The following is a 19,267-nucleotide window of genomic DNA, read 5'->3' on the forward strand; positions in this document are numbered from 1 at the left end:
GATCACCTGAGACACCTGGTTAAATCTAGACTTTAGTAGAAAACTTGAGCAGAGAGGAATTCCAAGGCATGAGTTTTACTTCCTGAATTCACCTTTGTCACTTACAACTATCCCCACAACTCTAAGCCCAGAGCCCATGTTATAAACTCTCTACAGAGTAGCAATCACCCTCATGGGCAGTTGCTGACCAGTTCTGCCAGTGGCTGTGCTGTGACAGGCACAGGATGGAGTTACAGAACCAAGGCTGATACAGAAACCACGTGAGGACTTTTAAATAGCAGACTCAAAGGCAAATGCTCCCAGGACTGGCAACGGCCATCATCCCATGCTGGCCCCAGAGGACTGCAAAAGAAGACCCAGTTTTATGCTTCATTAGCTGTGAGGAAGGCCACTAACAAAAGATACTCTCAGGTCATTAATTCCTTGGCCTGGACCTCAGTGGCCCAACTGGCAGAGGACACAAAAGTGAGGCTTGGTTTACAGGTTAGTTGACAGAAACAGAACCCAAACAGATTTGTCACACTTGAATCCAGTGAGAGGAAATTCAACAGAGATAAATGCAGAGAAAACGCTTGGGCCCAAACATCGGCACACTTCAGCCATTGACCAACTGGAGCTGCAGGAGCATCTTTGGAGAATGGTTCTGTGTTTTGGCTGACTGCATTTGGCACAAGTCACTGTTCAGAATGAGGTTGCAGAAGAGGAAAGAGAAAAAGGTGCAAAACAAAGGCACTGCAGCCCTGGACATAGTGAGAACCATGGGGCCGCACAAGGCCAAAATCCAGAGCCATAGGAGAAAGCTTCCTCTATAAGGCCGACAGAGCCACCGGGAAGGGGCCCAGCAGGGCCCACCATGCTCTGCCCTGAACTGAGCAACCAACCCGAGGAAAAAGGAACGGGTTTGTGTCTTGGTTTAAGCGTCCCCAAGGATAGTAAGGGAGGGACAGGAAGCAAGATAGGGAGAAGCCAGACAGGAGGAAGTCAGAAGATGAGGGGTGAATAAGTAAACAAATCAGGAGGAACAAATCTGCTCCAGGTTTCTATAGAATCTCTGATGAACACAGGTAGCTGGGTCCGTCTCCACAAGTTTTCACTTTTCCCATATGCTGTCTCAGAGTCTGCACTTCAAAGTTCCCTGATGCCAGTGAGGCAGTTGGCCCATGGATCACACTCCCAGAACACTGCTCTAACAAAATTAGTTTCTTTCTTTGACTTAATCAATTAATTAACTTATTTATATAGAATTTCATGTAACCCAGACTGGTCTTGAACTAGCTAGATAGCAAAGGATGACCTTGAACTTGTGATCACGTCTGTCTCCCACTCCTACATGCTGGGATTGCATCAAATGGTCCTATATTTCTAAGATTTAAAAAAAATTTATTAAGAAGTTCATACATGCATATAAAGTGTTTTGATCAAATCCATGCCCACTCCCTCCCCTCCAACTCCTCCCATATCTCCCCATCACTTTTTTCTGGTAACTTCGTGTACTCTTTATTTCTAAGATTTTACTAAGGCATAATAGCTTATCTCCCAGAAACTCTTAGGGAGAACTTACTGGTTTTAAAGTTTCATGCATTTGTGTTTAAGATTATGTTTGCTCTAAAATGTCATACTTAGTAGAAATCCAGCCTTGCCTTTCTGACCACCCTTAGCATTTCTTGTTAGCACAGCTTCTGAAAGTAGGCCTGCTTCTGCGGCATTTTCAGGTGTTTTATAGAATCCAGTTTCCCCCGGTCGTCTTCTACTTTTCCTGTATTTTTCTACTGTGTTCCCCAGAACAAGTTTCATAAGGTATTAAGAAGTATCCTGCTTTTATTAAATAATGTCTGCCTTCCCCTGTCTTCTAAAATAGTAAATATAGCTCTTACCCTTTCTCCCAGCCCTACACTGAGCCTACCATTCCCAAGAGCCAATTAGGACAGAACAACTGCATTCAAATCCTGATTAATTTTATTTTCTCTTATACTTGAAGTTTCAGCCTTTAGACCTTGCTAGGAAAATTACCAGCGTATGGGAATGCATATCAAATGACATGCAAAACAATGCAAATGAATACCAAATTCTCTAAATTGCTTGGGCCAAGTCTATAAGCCCCTGTGATGTTAGCTGCTTTTCCTCACCACACTGGCAAGCACTGGAGTGCATTCTTTGTTTTTTATTTTCTGTAGTATCCTAGACTGCTCTGGAACTATGTAAGTATGTAGCCCACGTTGGCCACAAACTTGGGGGTACTCCTCCTGCCTCAGCCTCCTGAATGCTGTGATTACAGACACGAGCCACCATGAACCAGCACTGGATTGCTTTATTACAGCTGGTCTTTGAGCACACTGAGCACATGACACTTGATGACATGCTCCTGCCTGAGAGTCAGGCAAATGGGATCCCAACCTTAACTTGCTACTCCTTAGTCTACAGCCTTGACCCTCTTAAAATTCTTCAGGTCTCAGATTCTGTATTTAGAAATTATATGACATCTATACTGAAATTAGCAGCACAGGGCTTACTGAGTGCTTGCTATATGCTAGGTAACACACACACACACACACACACACACACACACACACACACACACACCAAAAAGCAAATAAAACCTGTACATATTTGATGAATGCATGAAATCCTTGCAATCAATCAGTCCATAAGGAAGCACACACAGCCCCTTATGTGTAGGGCCATTTCACAGACCTAGAAACAGAGACACAAAGGCCAGGGAACTTGTACTAGATGGCAAGTGACAGAGCCAAGAAGCAGGAAGTTAGAGCCTCGCTCCAGGGCCTTGCCCCTTACCACACTGCAGCTTTGGTATGTGATTACCCTCTGTGATTCCCATCATCATTAAATTTGTGTGATTTACAAAGTAAAAACTCAAATTGTAGTCATACATACTTCAAAATATTATTTCTGTAAGAGGTTGACTGTTTATATGCATCACCATCAAACTCTTTTTTAAGCTGATACTCTAAGGGAGGGCAATTCCCAGTGTCCAGTATGTCAAGTTTTTCTAACTGGCTCCATGTCATTCATATTTAAGTAACTTTGAAAAGATGTTCCTTGGGCTTCCCTCTCACACTGGGAGCAGCCACCACACCTGGCATCCAGAGTCTGCTCCTTTGATCACATGGCTTACACTTTTACTTGGGAGCCTCAAAAGCTGCTCAGAGTCAGCAAAACCAAGTTTGTCTTTCTTCCTAGAACTTGCTCCTCAATATTCTGTTTCTGTGAATAGCAGCATCCAAACTTGGAAGAAGTCTTTCTACACTCACATCCTCCACAAAACAGTCTCCACAGCATGTTGAGCCAGAATGAAGTCCACCCACCAAGTCATCACTGCTATCACCTCTGTCATCTGAACCCTTGGACCCAACCCTCCTTAAATCCCTTTCCCATGTACCAGTTGGAGTGTTTGTTTGTTTGGCTAGTCTGGAACACTTGAGCTCAGGTAGTTCTCCTACCTTAACCTCCCAAGTAGCTGGAGGTGCACCTATGAACAGATGCACCTGTACCTGGTTTGTTTCATTTTTAATTCACAGCTCATTAGGATACTTTGGGGTATGAAACTGTCCGGAAGATCCATCCACACAATGTCCCTGGCCACACCTTCCATTATCCCACCCTGGTCTCTACTGGCTTTGCCTGGTGTTCTTCTCCACTGTATGGCAGGCTACCCTGGGCCTCCCCTTGCAGTGAACACTGCTGTTCTCTGTTTTTAGGACACACTGTTCCCCGAGGTTGAAACATGCCCCCTTTATCACCTAAATCCCTCAGTTTATGCAATTCTTAGACCTATCCTTAGACCTACCTCCCATCCCCTCAGCAAGGCCCTGCCTGCACCCCAGAAGGGTGGGCTTTAGCCCATCTGTGCTCCAGAGTACCCACCTGGCTCACAGTGAGCAAGCAACACACTGGTTTTTCCAATTGATTCTTTGATCTCACATTGCTCAATTTTATTGTCTTGTGTCCGTGTACCTGACTGGCGGCCTAAGAAAAATCTTTCAAGCTGACTCAGCTTTACTTGCAGTATGCCTGTTAATGACAAGCTCTGGGTAACCAGGTCATGCTCCCAAATACCAGTGTTGCTTCAGGGCAGGGCAGGGCAGAAACAGCGGGGTCACATACAGCCTCTCCAGCCCCTTCTGCCAGAAGATCATTTGGAAAGTATTTACAGCTTGTTCAGGTTGAAGGTACTTACTGTGGTGCTACTTACCCCACCTACCCAGTGCTCACCTCTGTGAAAATGAGCATTTAATAAATGACTAGAAACCTTGCCCCACAGGAGTGCAAAGGCTGGTGCATAGGGACACACATTTTAATCCCAGCACTGGAGCTGCAGAGGCAGAACTCACTGCGAGTTCCAGGCCATTCAGGGCTACACTGTGAGACCCTATCTCAACAACAAAACAAACCAAAAACAAAACAAAACAAAAAAACCACAAACCCGCAAAGAAAAAAAAAGAGTGTGCATCCCCTCCCTTGCCCCCAACTCGAGGGAAAATCCAGTGCCACACACCCCATTCGTTGGCTGTTTCTCTCCTAATACTAGTAAAAGATAATTCAGCAACATCTGAATCAGCCATTTCTCCGAACTGAGTACTTAGTGCTACATAGAGACGGCTCTCAGCAATAACTCACTTTTTAAAGACTTCCTCAAGGCACTATCAAAAAGTTGTCAAAACAGGGATTATTTGGCTCCTAGAATGTCTTAGGCTGATAGGTGGTTTAATAATACCGACATGTTTTATACATGCAAGATCAAAAAAGTGATTTCTATGTCTCTCAAACCATGAGGCTTTAATAATATTCCCAACTTCCTAAATCTTTCTTGCTCTTCAATTTTAAAGATAAAGGAGTGGGGTATGACCCCTAGGACTGGCATCACCCCTCCCCAGCACAGGGACAGCACCCATTATCTTCAGGCTATCCCCTTTCTGGAAAGCTTGGAGGTGACATCTGCACACCAATTCCCGCCCTCGCGCCCTCTGCCCAGCTCGGTAAAGGGTCCTGGGGTCCCTTCCATCTGGGGGGGATCCCCGAGGTTCCCAGCCCGCTGGCGAGGCGCCGTCACTTCTCCCGCGGTAGGATTCTCCGCTCGATCGAGCGGAAACTTGACCTGAAAATACGCAGACGCGGGTCCCAGCAGAGGGTCCTCGCAGCTGACCCTCAGAGGGCCCCAGCGCTCCCACGCCGGCCTCGGGCTGCAAAGTGGCGGCATCTGCGGGCGCTCGCGCACCGGGCGGGGGACTCTCACCCTTGGGGTCCCGCTGGCTTGGGGCGCGGAGCCGGGACCGGTCAGTCCGGACAGCGCCTGCCCATCCGCGCCAGGGACGCGGCACCCAAGTTCACCGAGGGAAAGTGAAAGTCGCGGACGCCCCGCGGCGGAGATGCGCCCCTGCTTGCCTGCATGGCCAGGTCGACTTACGGAGGGCGCGGGGAGTCCCACTTCAAGGTCCCCGCCGCTGCCCAGGAACCGGGCGCTCCCACCCGCCCTCCGCGTGCGGCCCAGGGCTGCGCTCCTCCGCTAGGGGTGGGACCGCGCCGAGGCCCCGTGACGCTGGAGGGAGGAGGAGCGCCACCCTGCGCTCCCGCAGCGGGGTTCCCCCGCCCGGCGCCGCGCTCCACAGAGGGGATCCCCCGGCCCGCCCAGCCCTGCAGAGCGGACCCTGGTGCCCGGTGCCCCGTGCCGCACCGCCTGGGACTGAAGTTCCGCGGCGCTCACGCCGGGAGGTCGCCGCTCTCCCGCCCGGCCACCCGCTTCTCTGCAGCTGTCCCGGCGTCATCCAGGTTCGGTGCCCTGCCCGCATGAAACACGCAGGACATCCGAGGCGGCGAAACAAGGACTTCCCCAAAGTCGCTGGGAGAGCGGCGACAAAGCAACTCACATCTGCGACTCTTTCTAGGCTTGGCGGAGCTCGGGTCTTTCGGAATCGCCAGCGGCGGCAGGATGCTGGCGGACTCTCACCAGCAAGCCAGCAGTGTCCTGGCTGCCTGGCAGAGTGTTCTCTGCGAGGTGGGAAGGTGGAGTCTCTTGCCCGATCATTAGGGTACAAAGTTGTTTTTCAGTCAGTGCCTCCATGCCAAGGAAGCTTCGCCCTTAAGTGGGGAGAGGGTGGTGAGCCCTGCGGATGCGGTATCCCGATGGACTGTGGTACACAGAGTAACTGCAGGATAGAAGGTACACGCCTATTTAACCAACTGGGCGACATGGGATTCAGAGGTCCTTCCCAGGGGATTTTTGTTAACATGCTTAATTTGTAAAGCAGGCACTAGCAATGGTTGTTTCCCATCTCCAAGGGGTCTTGTGCCAGGGGTTGCGGAGGTGTGGTGGTCCCAGGGCCTGCCCTACAGGGCAGGGAGTGGCACCAAGCAAGCCAGTCTAAATTGGCTTATTCTTTAACCATCTCTTGATACTGACTGAAGGTCTCAAGTATGGCCTGTTTTTGAGGAGTAGGTCAGGACCTAGAATCCAGGGTCTAGTCAGTTCCAAGATTGAGCCTCCAGTGGGCCACACCCTTTACTTCCTGCACCTGGAGTCTGCCCATATCAGCAGAGACACTCTGAGCCTACCTACCTTGACTTTAAAAAGCTTCGTGTGCTCAGTATGCAAAGGTTTTTATGTCCATTTACAGACTTGTTGTGAGGCACACAGGCCAGCTTTGCCTGTATCTCCTCCTTCCCAGAGGGACCTCTACTTTCGGGAGAAGCCATTAAATTAGCTCCATAATTCATCTACACATGAGATGGAGGAAAGTTCAGCTTCTAATCATACACCCTGTGCACTGTTCTAAGCATCAATGCAGATTAAATAGATCCCCACCACCTTAGGAGTGGAGGGCTATTTTTATTCTGATTCTACAAATGAAGAGAGGGAGTCAAATAACTGCCAGAGGCAAAACACAGACTCTAGTTCTGTTGTGTGTGTGCTCTTAAACCAGAGAAAGCCAGGCCTCCAGGACTAGTATTCAAAGGAACCACCAGCTATCTATCCTCAGCCTCAGCTTGGACCACGGGAGTCTCCAGTTATCTGAAGCAAGATATGCTAGGGAACACATACCCTTTCCCTCACACAATAGTCTGTTTTATTATTTTGAATATATCATATCATAAATGGATAGCCACTTACTCCCTAGCTCCTCTATCTCCAACTCTTTAACCAACTATTTTGTCCTAAAGCAAGTCATCTTTTATTTTTTTTAACATTTATTTGAGGGGGGGCAGAGGTCAGAGGACAACTTTCAGGTTGTTGACTGTCCTGTGATGGGACCTTTGAAAACATCTTCAACCTAAAGTTTGTAAGCCTTGTTTGGGATTGTTTTCTGCTCAGAGTACCCCAGTGTTTTCTATCTCCTCTCCACCCACTGCCTTCAGTGACTCTCCTTGTTCTCTTAAAAACTTATTCCAAGCTGCTCCCCCAGGTCTTTGGAATGTGGATTGCCCAAAGCTGGATGGTGACCTCAGAAGAGCCTCACTCATTCTAAGTGTACCTTTTGTATGCAGCACTCCTGCAAACTAGGCAACTTAACATGCCAGAGGTGTTCCTAGACAGAACTGACTCTAAAGTCTCTAGAGAAGCCCCTGCCTCCTCCTGGTGGCCACAGTCCTTGCCAGTCCTTGGCTTTAAATTCATTCCAGTTCTGCCTGCATAGTTACATGGCCTTCTTCCCTGTGTTTCTTCTTCCAGATTCCTCTCCGTTTTAAGATTGTCAGGAGTTGGATTTGGAGCACACCCTATCCAATATGATCTCATCTTAACTGCATTATATCTACAAAGTTCTATTTCCAAATGAGCACACATTCACAAGGCCAAAGTAGACATATATTTGGGGGGAAAGCTAATCCAGTACAATCCCCCAAAAGTCAGTTACCAAAGCTGTATTGCTTGAGCTAAAGATGCAGAGAATTGTAACTCGAAGTGCCTGATGCCTTCAAAGAAACTCTAGCTACAGAGGTAGGCCTTGCACTCAAAACATAAATAAGAAAGGAGGTACTAAGAGCCAAGGGACCAGAGCCAAATGACAGTTCATGGGCCAAATGACAGCTGTGCTCAAGGAAATCAGCCAATGGGACAATACCACTAGGGGACTTCATACTAAGGTGAGCATGATTCAAGCACATCTCGTAAGAAAAAGTAAGAACAGTGAATACAGGCAAGGAGAATTAATTAAAAAGCAAAACTCTAAGGGAAAGAGTGTGGCAGAATCCTACATCTGAAGTGCCATTAGAAGTGAGAGGCTCAAGGAATGCAAGTACCTACCACACAATTAAAAGAACACCATGAATTACTGTGATACTAGCACACTTTCCTCTCGGGGCTGAAGTGCAGCTCAGTGGTAGAGTGGTTGCTTAGGTGCAGGAGGTCCTGGGTTCAATCCCCCGCACTGAAATAAAAAAAGTACTCTCAGTAATTTCTTTTGATCTTTATGAAAGTCCTGAGCATTATTAGAGAAATAACATCCTATCTTATCAAGGATCTCAAGGCTCAAAAGAGTCACGTAACTTGCCCAGGTCAAATAACAGATCAGTCTCCCTTTCTTATTTATGTTTTGTTTGGAAACTATATATAGTCCCTCCCCACACCATACCAAATGATATTGCTTCTGGGGTCACTTTTCCAGTACTGACTGTGTTGCTCTTGCTCTAAGGAAAACATCTGAATAAAAGGTGCTCTGCCAACACAGAATGTATCCCTTTAGTGCCAACCTAGAAGTGGATGGGCCTTCCCAGATATCTGAACAGATTTTCTAAAGCCCCTGAGGGTTTTTGACAGTAAAGAATCTCCTTTGACCTTCAAAGACAATAGGATTCAATGGCCTTTTGCAGAACTCAACTAATTACCTTAAGGAAATCTGGGCTGAAGGCACAGAGACATTGGTATGACATTGAAGGGAAGTCGAGTACAAAGCATAAGAAAAAAAAAATACTTTCAGGAATTTCATTTGATCCTAATGAAAGTCCTGAGTATTGTCAGACAAAAAGGAATGTAAGTCTTATAATCAAGGACCCCAAGGCTCAAAGGGGTCAGGTAATTAGCCCAGGTTGAACATAAATCAGTCATGGTGCTGGTATGAAGCACACTGGTGTGCACGTTCCTTGTTAGCACCCACATCCCTTCAGGATGCTAAGCCAGCAGAAACTGGTGCTCAGGGCTCACTTCTAATCACACCAAAATGAAGCCATGCCCACACACCACATCTTTGCCTATTTTGGAGAGTTTTGGTAAGTATCTGCAACTGTGACTAGCAGTGGAGTAGCAGAGAGTCTAGCCTTGGGCCGACCGAGTAGCTCATGACTACTAGTGCTTGGCTAAGTGTTTTCTTGGATTTCCCTTAACAAGCAGGTGACTTGTTGTATCCTCTGCTGCCTTAGTCTTTATAAACACATACATGTAAGGTTGAAATGTTTTTGAGTCTAGTATGAGTCACCAAATTCTTGCTCATGCAGAGTGAGACACTGGTTGCTATGAAAGAATATAAAAATATAAAAGACAGTCCTTGACCTTAAGAAAATCCCATCTAATTTAGGAATCAGGGGACACAGAGACTAAAAAGTCTATGTATCTTTGTAATAGAATTTATAAGTAATTTCTTAGCTGCAGCTTCTCAAAATTACTCTCCTTAGTTACCCTTTATAATTTATTTTGCTTAGCATTTTTGTTGTCTTGCTTTAAAAATGGTTTTTACAATTAAAATAAACTGAAAAATTATTTAACTTTATGTGTATGAATGTTTTGGCTGCATGTAAGTGTAACATGGGCCAGGGAGGTGAGAAGAAGGCATCAGAGACCCTGAAACTGGAGTTACAGAGGGTTGTTAGCTGCCATGTGGGTGCTGGGAAGTGAACCTTGGTCCTCTGCAAGAGCAGCCAGTGGACTTAACTGCTGAGCCATCTCTCCAGCTTGCTTTGTCTATTTTTTTTTTTTGAGACAGGGTCTTATGTAGCCCAGGCTGGCCCTGAACTCCTCATCTCCTGCCTCCACTTCTCAAAGCTGGAATTATAGTATTCAATACCACACCAGGCTTTGACTACACCTTTATATTTTTTTTCTTTTTTGATACTTGGCTTTTCAGTTGTTTATTTACAAAGGTCTTGCTAATATTACTGCTTTTAAAATATAGCAAAAATTATTTTCCCTCATCTCTGAATCACTTTCAGCCCTTTCTCATGTTTTATCATCTTTAGGACATATTAGGTCAAACTAAGTCTGGCCTGAGAATGCCTCTGCAAATCGAGTTATTACTTACATAGCGAACTGCAACTTAACCAAGAATGTGGACATCTGGAGATTTGTCTTTGCAACAAACAGCTGAGTCTCAGCCAATCACAACAGTCAGCTGTTTAAACTGTATTCAAATGAGGCAAATACCAAGTTGTGATCAATCCAGCTGACCCTCGTTTTCTGGCTGTCTCCTCTTTTTCTAAGGTTGTAATGTAATATGTTCATGTGGTAGACTGTAGCATTCTAAATGATCATTTTTGGGGCGGAGTGGTTCTGGACTGCTAGTCTGACTGTAGAATGCCAGGTAAAAGGCAGTTAGAGTCTGCAAAACTGAGCCAAGCCTGGTAGCTCATGCCTGTAATTCCAGCACTTAAGGCTGATGCAGGCAGATTACTGAGTTCAAGGCCAGCCTGGGATACAGAGTGAGCCACCCTGTCTCAACCCTTCTACCTCTCCCCTCCCCCTAATAACTCTGCAAAGCTAGGTTTGTTGTAATTTCATCTTCTTTTTAATTTTATTTTCTGAGACAGAGTTATGAGTATCCCAGGCTGATCCTCCTGCCTACACTTCCTGAATCCTGGGGTTACAGACATGGTCTTACCATGTGCAACTGTACATTTGTCTTTTAACAGACACTCCTAACTGAAATGAAATTATTTGCTTGTTTGACCCTAGACATAATATCCATGAGAATATGAACTTTGTCTTGTTCTTGGCTCTATTCCCAGCACATAACACAATGTTGGGCACATAGTGAGTGCTTGTTAAAGTAAATGAATAAAATACAAGTTAGTCAACTCAAAATGGAGTAAGACTTGGGTTACTGATTTCATCAAAATGATTAGCAGCAGAGTGGTTATTAGAGGCTAGGAAGGAGAGAAGATAGAGGTTGAGAGGAAATGAGATAAAGATTTTGAAAATACAAAGGAATTCTGAGTTTCTTTCCAAGGCCTGGAGAGAGGTGGCAAGAAGTCCCAGCAAGGAGAGGAGCAGGTCAGGGGAACCTATAGCAGTCATTTTCAAGCTGGCTACATAACTACCCGGGAAGTGTAAGAAAGTAATGATGCCTCAAAACTTCTGCTGTAAGGGTGCAGGATTGTGGGGTGTGTGTGTGTGTGTGTGTGTGTGTGCCCCACTGTAACTATCCACTGCTAGAGTGAGGTGTCAGCCTAAAGCCTGCGTTAAGGTCCTATCCTGTTTCCTCAACCAAAGGTGGGTCTAGAACTGAGCACCGAGGAGAAATTCTCTGTGGTAGAGGTCATGTCCGGTCATTTCAGCTGTGCTGTGCTGTGTACTTCCTTCCCCTTTACCAGCAAGTTGCCAATAAAACTTGTTCCATACTTGGGGGCAGGGTGGGAAAGTGAGCAAGTGCAGTGAGGTGAGTTGTGGTGGAGAGGCATGTGACCAGTGATAGGACTAAGTGTAACTAGGGACCAAGTTGACCAGCAGGCTGATGGAAAGAAACATGCAGTGGGAGCATCTAAGTCCCTTCTTGGGAAGTGTACAGAAATAAGGGCAGGGTGCTTACAGTTGGGTGCTGGTAGACTTTGCCTGTCTATGGACTGAGAGGTATATGGACTGAGAGTCTCAAACTATCCTACTTGGCTTCTAAAGGAAAAGAAGACCCATAGTCTCATAGGCTAGGGACTCTCTGGGTTTATTGCATAGCAAGTCTTTTGTGGCATAGAGTGGCCTCTTCCAAATCTAGCTGTCTGTTCTTTTTATTTTTTGACTAAGAACCAATATCTTCTTGAGCCATTTTGCTTTGATCACTAGCACATTTCTTTGGGAGCCATTTTTTACACACATTTTTGGTTTTCTGTTGACACATTTTGTAAGTTACTGTGAACACAATAATGAACAGAGACCAAAAAGCTGTGCTGTATGGCAGGTGACTAGAAGGCTCGACTAGCTATGAACTTGCCTTACCACTTCCTTGTCTCCAGCTTTGAAGGACATGACCCAATTTTGTATCTCAGCCAAGCTGTTAGACATCATGAAGCTTTAAGGTGTTTTGTGCTGAAAACACAAGTGTCAACTGCTTTTACCATCTAGAAGTACTAGATTAACATTACAGCATCAAATATTTTCACCTGCTGGTATTGCCTTAAAACTCCTGGCAAAGGATAGCTGGGCTATATCTCAGCTGATTGATTGCTTACCTGGCATGCAACCCAACGCCACATAAAATGGGTGTTGTGGCATATCTGTAATCTCAGCATTTGGGAGGTGAAAGAAAGAGGATCCAAAAGTTCAAGGTGTGGTGACTCACATCTTTGATCCTAGCACTCTGGAGGCAGAGGCAGACACAGATGGATCTCTGTGAGATCAAGGCCAGCCTGGTCTACATAGTGAGTTCCAGGTTAGCTAGAGCTAAAGGGAAACACTGTCTCAAAAAAAAAGTTCAGGGTTATCCTTGGCTACATGGAGAGTTCAAAGCTAGCCTGTCTCAAAAACAAAACAAAGCACTCTTGGCAAAGTAACCTAAAATGAAAGAATACACACCCACAAATTTAGTGGTTAACCACAGGCCTGTACTTGGTCTCAAATTCTGATCCTTTTAATTAGATGGTAAAAGAACTAGGGACTTGAGAACATTGTAGTTTAAGTAGGAAGCAGTCACATTCTTGGCGTTTGCATGTTTAGAAAAGGTGTGTTTCCTTTTGTAAAAGAGGCTTCAGTGAACGTGATGAAACCAACAAAACTGGAGAAAGACTCTAAAGAAATATATGCAAAAGCAAAGTGCTGTTAGTTCTCAATAGCACAGGAAATCCAAAGTCATTTTGCAAGACAGGGTCTATGGGCACATGGACTCATTCAAAGCAGCAGAAGAGTTCCCCATGAAAACTGTTTGGCCATACCTAGAACTTTCTAGACTGGAAGACAGAGAGCCTCAAGAGTAGATGTCAACATGTTTATATTAGAACTGGTCAGTTGGACTGCTGCATTCCATTCTCTACCAGTGAGAACCTGCCTTTGTGTCTATCCTTCACCACGGTAAGCAAACGGACTCCAATAGAATGTGTAGGCAGGAGCCAATAGAGTCACCATCATGAGGCTGACACTGTTCCAATAACATACGGTACATTTTGAGGTAGGCAACTTCGGTTGAGTGAGAAAAAATACACCACACCTAATGAGCTCTGAAGTTAAATTACCAAGCTTGATTTACAGCTCTACCACTTGGTAGCTACTGTGCTGGATAGCTTTAGTATCAATTTGACACACATGGGTTGAGGGACCCTCAAATTTGGAATTGTCTCTATTGGAATGGCCTGTGGCCATGTCTGTGGGGCATAGTCTTGATTGTTGTGTGATGTGGGAGGGCCCAGCCCACTGTGGGTGGTGCCACCCCTCAGCAGGTGGGCCTGTGTTGCATAAGAAAGCAGGCTGAGCATAGGCCAGGGAAGCAAGCCAGTATGCAGTGTTCCTCCGTGACCTGTGCTCCAGCTCCTGCCTCCAGGTTCCTGCCCTGAGTTCCTACCTTGGGCTCCCTGATGAACTATGACCTGGGAGAATAAACCCTTTCCTCCCCAGGTTGATAGTGGTCAGAGTGGTTTATCACAGCAATGGAGAAACAAAGTAGGACAGTTACTTTTCATATTTTGCCTTAGTTCCTTCATCTGTAATATGAATATTATTTTCCATCTTACAAGGTGAGGTAAGGATTACATGGCTTAACATATCAAAAGTGCTTACAATGATGCCTGGGATATATCAAATTTTCAAAATATTAGCTTTATGCTAACCTCTTACATATGCCTGCCATCCATCCATCCATCCATCCATCCATCCATCCATCCATCCATCCTTGCTTCTCTACTGGCACAGTGGGTAATTTGTACAGCTGGCTGTGCTCTTATACCTAGGCATGCATTCTTTCAGCTAATCAAGACAATATTACTTCTCCAGTAAGTGACCTATTGAGGAGTAGCATGTGACTCACTCTGGGGCTCTGACTTAGGCTGTCAGGCTTGTTCACAAGCACCTTTACCCGCTGAGCCATATCGCTAGCCTGCAATACAAGTTTCATAACAGTTTAAGTGTTCAGGGAAGCTTTTTCATAAAATAAGTGCTTTGGAAGAAAATTCTCCTTTTTGTATGGTATTTTTTTTCTGCACATATACCTGCATCTACTGTGCTCAAGATATTTCATAGGATATATAAAGTATAAAACCCGAACCAGATTGTCAACAAGTTTTCCAGTGTTCAAAGAGACAAACCATGAAAACTAAAATCAGTACTATCAGGCACACACACATATACATACATATACATATATATGTGTGTGTGTGTGTATAATATTAAGTGCTTGGATTGGGACAGCCAGACAAGGTAACAGGTCATACATGAGGGGTGGGCCCAGAGAATGAAAACAGAGATGGGCATGAGAGAGGGAACATTCTAGAAACAGTGTGAACAAGGGAAGAAAAGTCAGAGGTTATATTCATTTGGCTAGGGCTGCCATAATAAAAACACAACACACTGGATGGCTTAAACCAACAGAAGCTCATTTCATGGTTCTGGAGCTGGGGTCTAAAATCACACCAGTGCAGTTTACTCCATGCTGGGTCCTCTCCATTTGTGGATGAATACCTTTTGCTATAAACATCTCCAGTGTTCCTGTGTGTCTGACTTTCCTCTCCTAATAAAGAGGACTGAAATTAAGGTCTGCCTTAATGGCTTTATATTGACTTAACCAACCTTTTAAAGACCCCGTCTCCAAATACAGTCACCGTCTGAAGTACGGGGGACTAGAGGTTCAACACATGAATTTTCGGGAACAAGATCATGGGGAGATGATACTGGAAGATTAGTTAAGACCAGACAGTAGGTAACCTTGAATGCTTGGCTGAGATTTCATTCTTGCAGCAGCAGGGGAGCAATGCAAGATCTAAGAATAATTTGGCAGCATTATGCCACAGGTGCTTAACTGAGAAGCTGCAGTTAGAGAAATGGGTCAGCATTGCTGTTGCATAGTCTACACAGGACTGATGAAGACTGGACTCGGGAGAATGAAGGCTTCAAGTCAACATAGCACAGATACACTTGCCTATCAATGCTTACTGCAGCATTATTCACAATAGTTAAGTTATAGAACCAGTGTAGGTGTCTAGCAACAGAGGAATGGCTGAAGAAAGTGGTATGTATACACAATGGAAATTTTTTTCAGCCATAAGGAACAAAGTTTTGTCACTTGCAGAGAAACAGATGTAAGTGGGATAATCACATTAAAGAAATTAAGCCAGTCTTGGAAAGACATATATCATATATGGTTCCTAGACGTTAAATACATAGAATCGTGTATGTCTATAGGATTCTAAGGAAGCAGTGAAATTGTCGCGGGGAACAAAGGGGATGCACAAAGACCAAGTAGAAGACTGGGTTATTGGACAGTCTACAAGGTCCTGTCTATGACTGAGGGTCAGAAGCTTAAGCTTTATTGAGAACTCAGAATAGGCAAAACATCTTGTGACTACCCCCAAACGGCCCAGTGTTCTCACAGGGAAGAGCTAAGGCAAGGTGGTTCTCTCTGGCTCTGAGACCCTTCCTTTCTTCTTGGTTCCCCCAGAGTCAGTGCTTAACTACTTTCTTATATATTCTAAAGATAGTTCCTACATTTAAAAATAAGAAAACATCCCAAGGCAATATCATAGTCCCCACAAAAACTTCTAGTGATTGCAATTTTAACTTTTCTACACGAGAGAGAAAAGTCAAAAGCTTATTTGGTGGTCAGAGATATGAAGGATAAGAAAAATATGGTTATCAAAATATTAAGAAAGAGCTTTGAGAAAACTAATAAAGCTTTGAATAAGTCTTAAAAAATCTTTATGACAATGTAGCAAGTCAAAAGTAATGTATATCCTTTTAAGATAATCTGTTGCTGATCAACAGTTGATTAGTTCTTTGTTCTAAGAGTCAGCACTACCTATACTATGAAACTTACATTTCCTTCATAATTTTATATTTTGACTTAAAAGTAACATTGTTGGGTCTTTTATGGCTAGTTATCCATCAATCTCTTTTATTTATATCTTCCCTTCTCTTATGGAACAACTGTTATCTATACAAAGGGGGAAAGGTAAATGCAAGATTAGTTTTAAGTTTATATTATAAAAATAAAGCAAGATTCAATACAGTCTTATTCAGAAATGTCTTTATTCAATGGCAAAAAGTCTTACACTTACCATAACAATTTTCTTATAACAGTAAATACTTATCTCTAGTAGTAACCCACTACTAAATTAGGCCCACCATACAAGCTAAAGGACGGAAGGCTGTTCATAATACTAAACAAACACCAAGTAAACTATTAAGAATACAAGACTTCAGAATTCTAGCTCCTCACATTCCACATAGAACTTCCAATGCTGATCCATTACATGGCTTGGCAGAAATTCTTGATCGCTGATTAAAAGTATTTCTTTTATCTGTAGATAGTGAGGGATGCTTTCCACTGACTTTCTGGAAGTGCCTGCTAAAATATGCATAAAATTAAAACAGACATTTACAATCCAAGATTGAATGTAGTTACTACAAATCCTAAAATCCAGCCAATTCCACATTAGAGCATACTTGACAGGTTTTTCTGACATTCATCACTTTCCTTATTCATCACTCCACTTTTTGTACCTGAGACAAACCTGTAAACCAAGCACTGGATGACAAGGGAAGGGGAGGGAGGAGAGAGAAAGAGAGGGAAGGAAAGAGAGGGAGGTAGGAGAAGGAAAGAGCTGTGTGCAGCCTAAAATAATAGCAGGAAAAGGCTGAGAGCAGCTTCTGAAGGTAGTTGAGTAAGGCTCTCTGTCCCTCAATTTCCAGCAAACCAAGAATAAAACAGTTGTGAAGACTAAATGAGATTTTACATGTGTACTCTTACATTGCCTGTTATATAGCAAATGGTAAAACTTGCTATCAGTATTGTCATTGCTTATTACCTAAAAGAGTTTTAAGCTGGAAGATAGATGACCAATTTTCTAGTCCCACCTCTACTGTATACTTGGTGTATGCTCTCAAGAAAAATGGCTTCTCCATAAAATGAGAAGTCTTTTAAATGTGGTGAGAGGGGTGTGTAGGGGTTCTTTCTTTCACCAACAGTAAGACTGCGTGCATACATACTGAGAAAGACGGAAGCTATAGAAAAAACAATCATGATTGAAGCAATCCCCATTCCATTTGGGTGTATACTATGTTCCCCAAAAGAATAGAGAAGAATTCGTTGAAAGTATTTTGAGTATGTAAGTTATTCTGTTTGTAACATATTTGATACTCATGTCAATAGGATTTTGTTGTTAAAAACTGGTATATAAGACTTTCGTATTTCTGTGAAAAATGTATACTAATATTAAAATATTTTAATGATCCTATGTGTTGTGGTGATCATGTGTTTTACTTCCATTAAAAAGTTTACTGGAGCTGGGCATGGTGGTGCACGCCTTTAATCCCAGCACTTGGGAGGCAGAGGCAGGCAGATCTCTGTGAGTTCAAGGCCAGCCTGGTCTACATTGTGAGTTCCAGGACAGCTGGGGCTACAGAGAGACCCTGTCTCAAAAAGACAAAAAAAAAAAAAAAAAAGTTTACTGGAAAAAAAAGAAAATACGACTTCCCCAGACTTCTATTTCTTTCATAAGTGAGAGGGTTCTTTTGGTTCTGTCAGTCAAAATGGTCAATGATGCTAAAACTGGTTGCTTCACACTTCCTGATAGCCTCAAAGCTTGGTTATCTGAGCTATTCATCATTCAGCAAATTGAATCTTACTCCACAGATAGCACTAATGTTGTAACTTCATCCAGGCAGTTTTCTTAGACATACCATGTAGCCCATGAGCTTTGTCCACAATCAGGAATATAAGTGTTTCACATAATTAGGTATTTGCACAGCAATGGTGTTTTTGATGACCAGTACCCACTTAGCATTCCCACCCTAATTTGCCCCTCTGTGACCCTGTGTTTCACCATACTTGGTCCATGTGCTTTGGGCTAGAGTTGTTCTCAACCTTGATTTATTGAAACCCAACCCAATCAGTGGGCACTGATTCAGGAAGAACCTAATCCATTCAAGTAATGTGAGATGCAATGAGATTTCTTTCTTAAGTCTTTTAGAAAAAAAAAAAAAAAAAAAAAAAAAAACACAGACTAGGCATGGTGGAAGGAGAACAGGATGTGGGAGCTGGGAGATTAAATCAGGTTGTGTGAGTCAAGAGCAGTGGGCAGGGTCAAATTTACCTGGGAAGGAAGCTGGCCTCAGGAATCCCAGGCAGGTTGGGGGTTGGGACAGCCAGGGAAGAAGGCTGGTCTCAGGTGTGCAAAGGCAAGTGAGGGTGGGGGCAGGCTGTGAGTTCTCTAGAGAAGTATACTGAAGAATTGGGTTGGTCTGGGTGCAAAGGATCAGGAAGCAGTGGGGGAAGGATCTTTGTGAGTTCCCAGCACTCAGGAAGCAGAGGCAGGAGGATCTCTGTGAGTTCAAAGTCAGCCTGGTCTACATAGTGAGTTCCAGGACAGCTGGGGCTACAGGGAGACCCTGTCTCAAAAAGACTAAAACAACAACAAAAAAAATCACACCACATTAAAAATTTTATTGGATTTATGCTATTCTCATGTAATATAATTTGATTTAGATCCCCTCTCATATCTGCACCTCCTCTTTCTGCTCCTCGCCCAATTTAATATACTCTATTATATCCATGGGCCTATAGAGTCTGATTCATGTCCCCAAATATCCTTCAGTCCATTGGGTCCATCCAATGGAGCCTGGTTAACCTACGGAGTCCTTTTAAGAAGCTGTCTCTCATACAACCTGATTCAATCTCCCAGCTACTACATCCTGTTTTCTTTCTAGCCTCCAGCACAGGCCCACTTCTCTTGGCACTCCAGACCTAAGGACTACTCTCTTGGCCCAGATCACCCTCACCGCTTCCTGATCCTTTGCACCCAGACCAACCCAATTCTTTAGTCTATTGCCCTAGGGACCTCAGAGCCTGCCCCCACCCCACCCCAACTTGCCTTTGCACACCTGAGAACAGCCTTCTCCCCTGGCTGTCCCCATCTCCAA

General features: G+C 44.2%; 2 protein-coding genes across 6 annotated transcripts in view; both read right to left on the bottom strand.

Annotated features, from left to right (window-relative positions):
- Positions 1-5,454, bottom strand: part of Gcnt4 (glucosaminyl (N-acetyl) transferase 4) — a 23,103-nt gene extending 17,649 nt beyond the window's left edge. The window contains exon 1 of one of the 2 annotated variants that reach the window (XM_029561904.1): positions 5,423-5,454. The gene's annotated coding sequence lies outside the window, so the exon portion shown is untranslated. Of the gene's footprint in view, positions 1-5,251; positions 5,399-5,422 lie in introns of those variants that run through there. The other variant, XM_008829728.3, reaches the window with a different exon arrangement.
- Positions 5,455-16,358: 10,904 nt separating this feature from the next.
- Ankrd31 (ankyrin repeat domain 31) overlaps positions 16,359-19,267 on the bottom strand; it is a 193,906-nt gene continuing 190,997 nt past the window's right edge. For 3 of the 4 annotated variants that reach the window (XM_029561905.1, XM_029561909.1, XM_029561908.1), the window contains one exon: positions 16,359-16,694. In XM_029561905.1, coding sequence (XP_029417765.1) covers positions 16,546-16,694 — 149 coding nt within the window. In that variant the 3' untranslated portion in view covers positions 16,359-16,545. The remainder of the gene's footprint in view (positions 16,695-19,267) is intronic. The other variant, XM_029561906.1, reaches the window with a different exon arrangement.

This window comes from Nannospalax galili, unplaced genomic scaffold (genome assembly GCF_000622305.1).
Source record: "Nannospalax galili isolate Female #2095 unplaced genomic scaffold, S.galili_v1.0 scaffold1054, whole genome shotgun sequence".
In the NCBI taxonomy this organism is placed as follows: Eukaryota; Metazoa; Chordata; class Mammalia; order Rodentia; family Spalacidae; genus Nannospalax; species Nannospalax galili.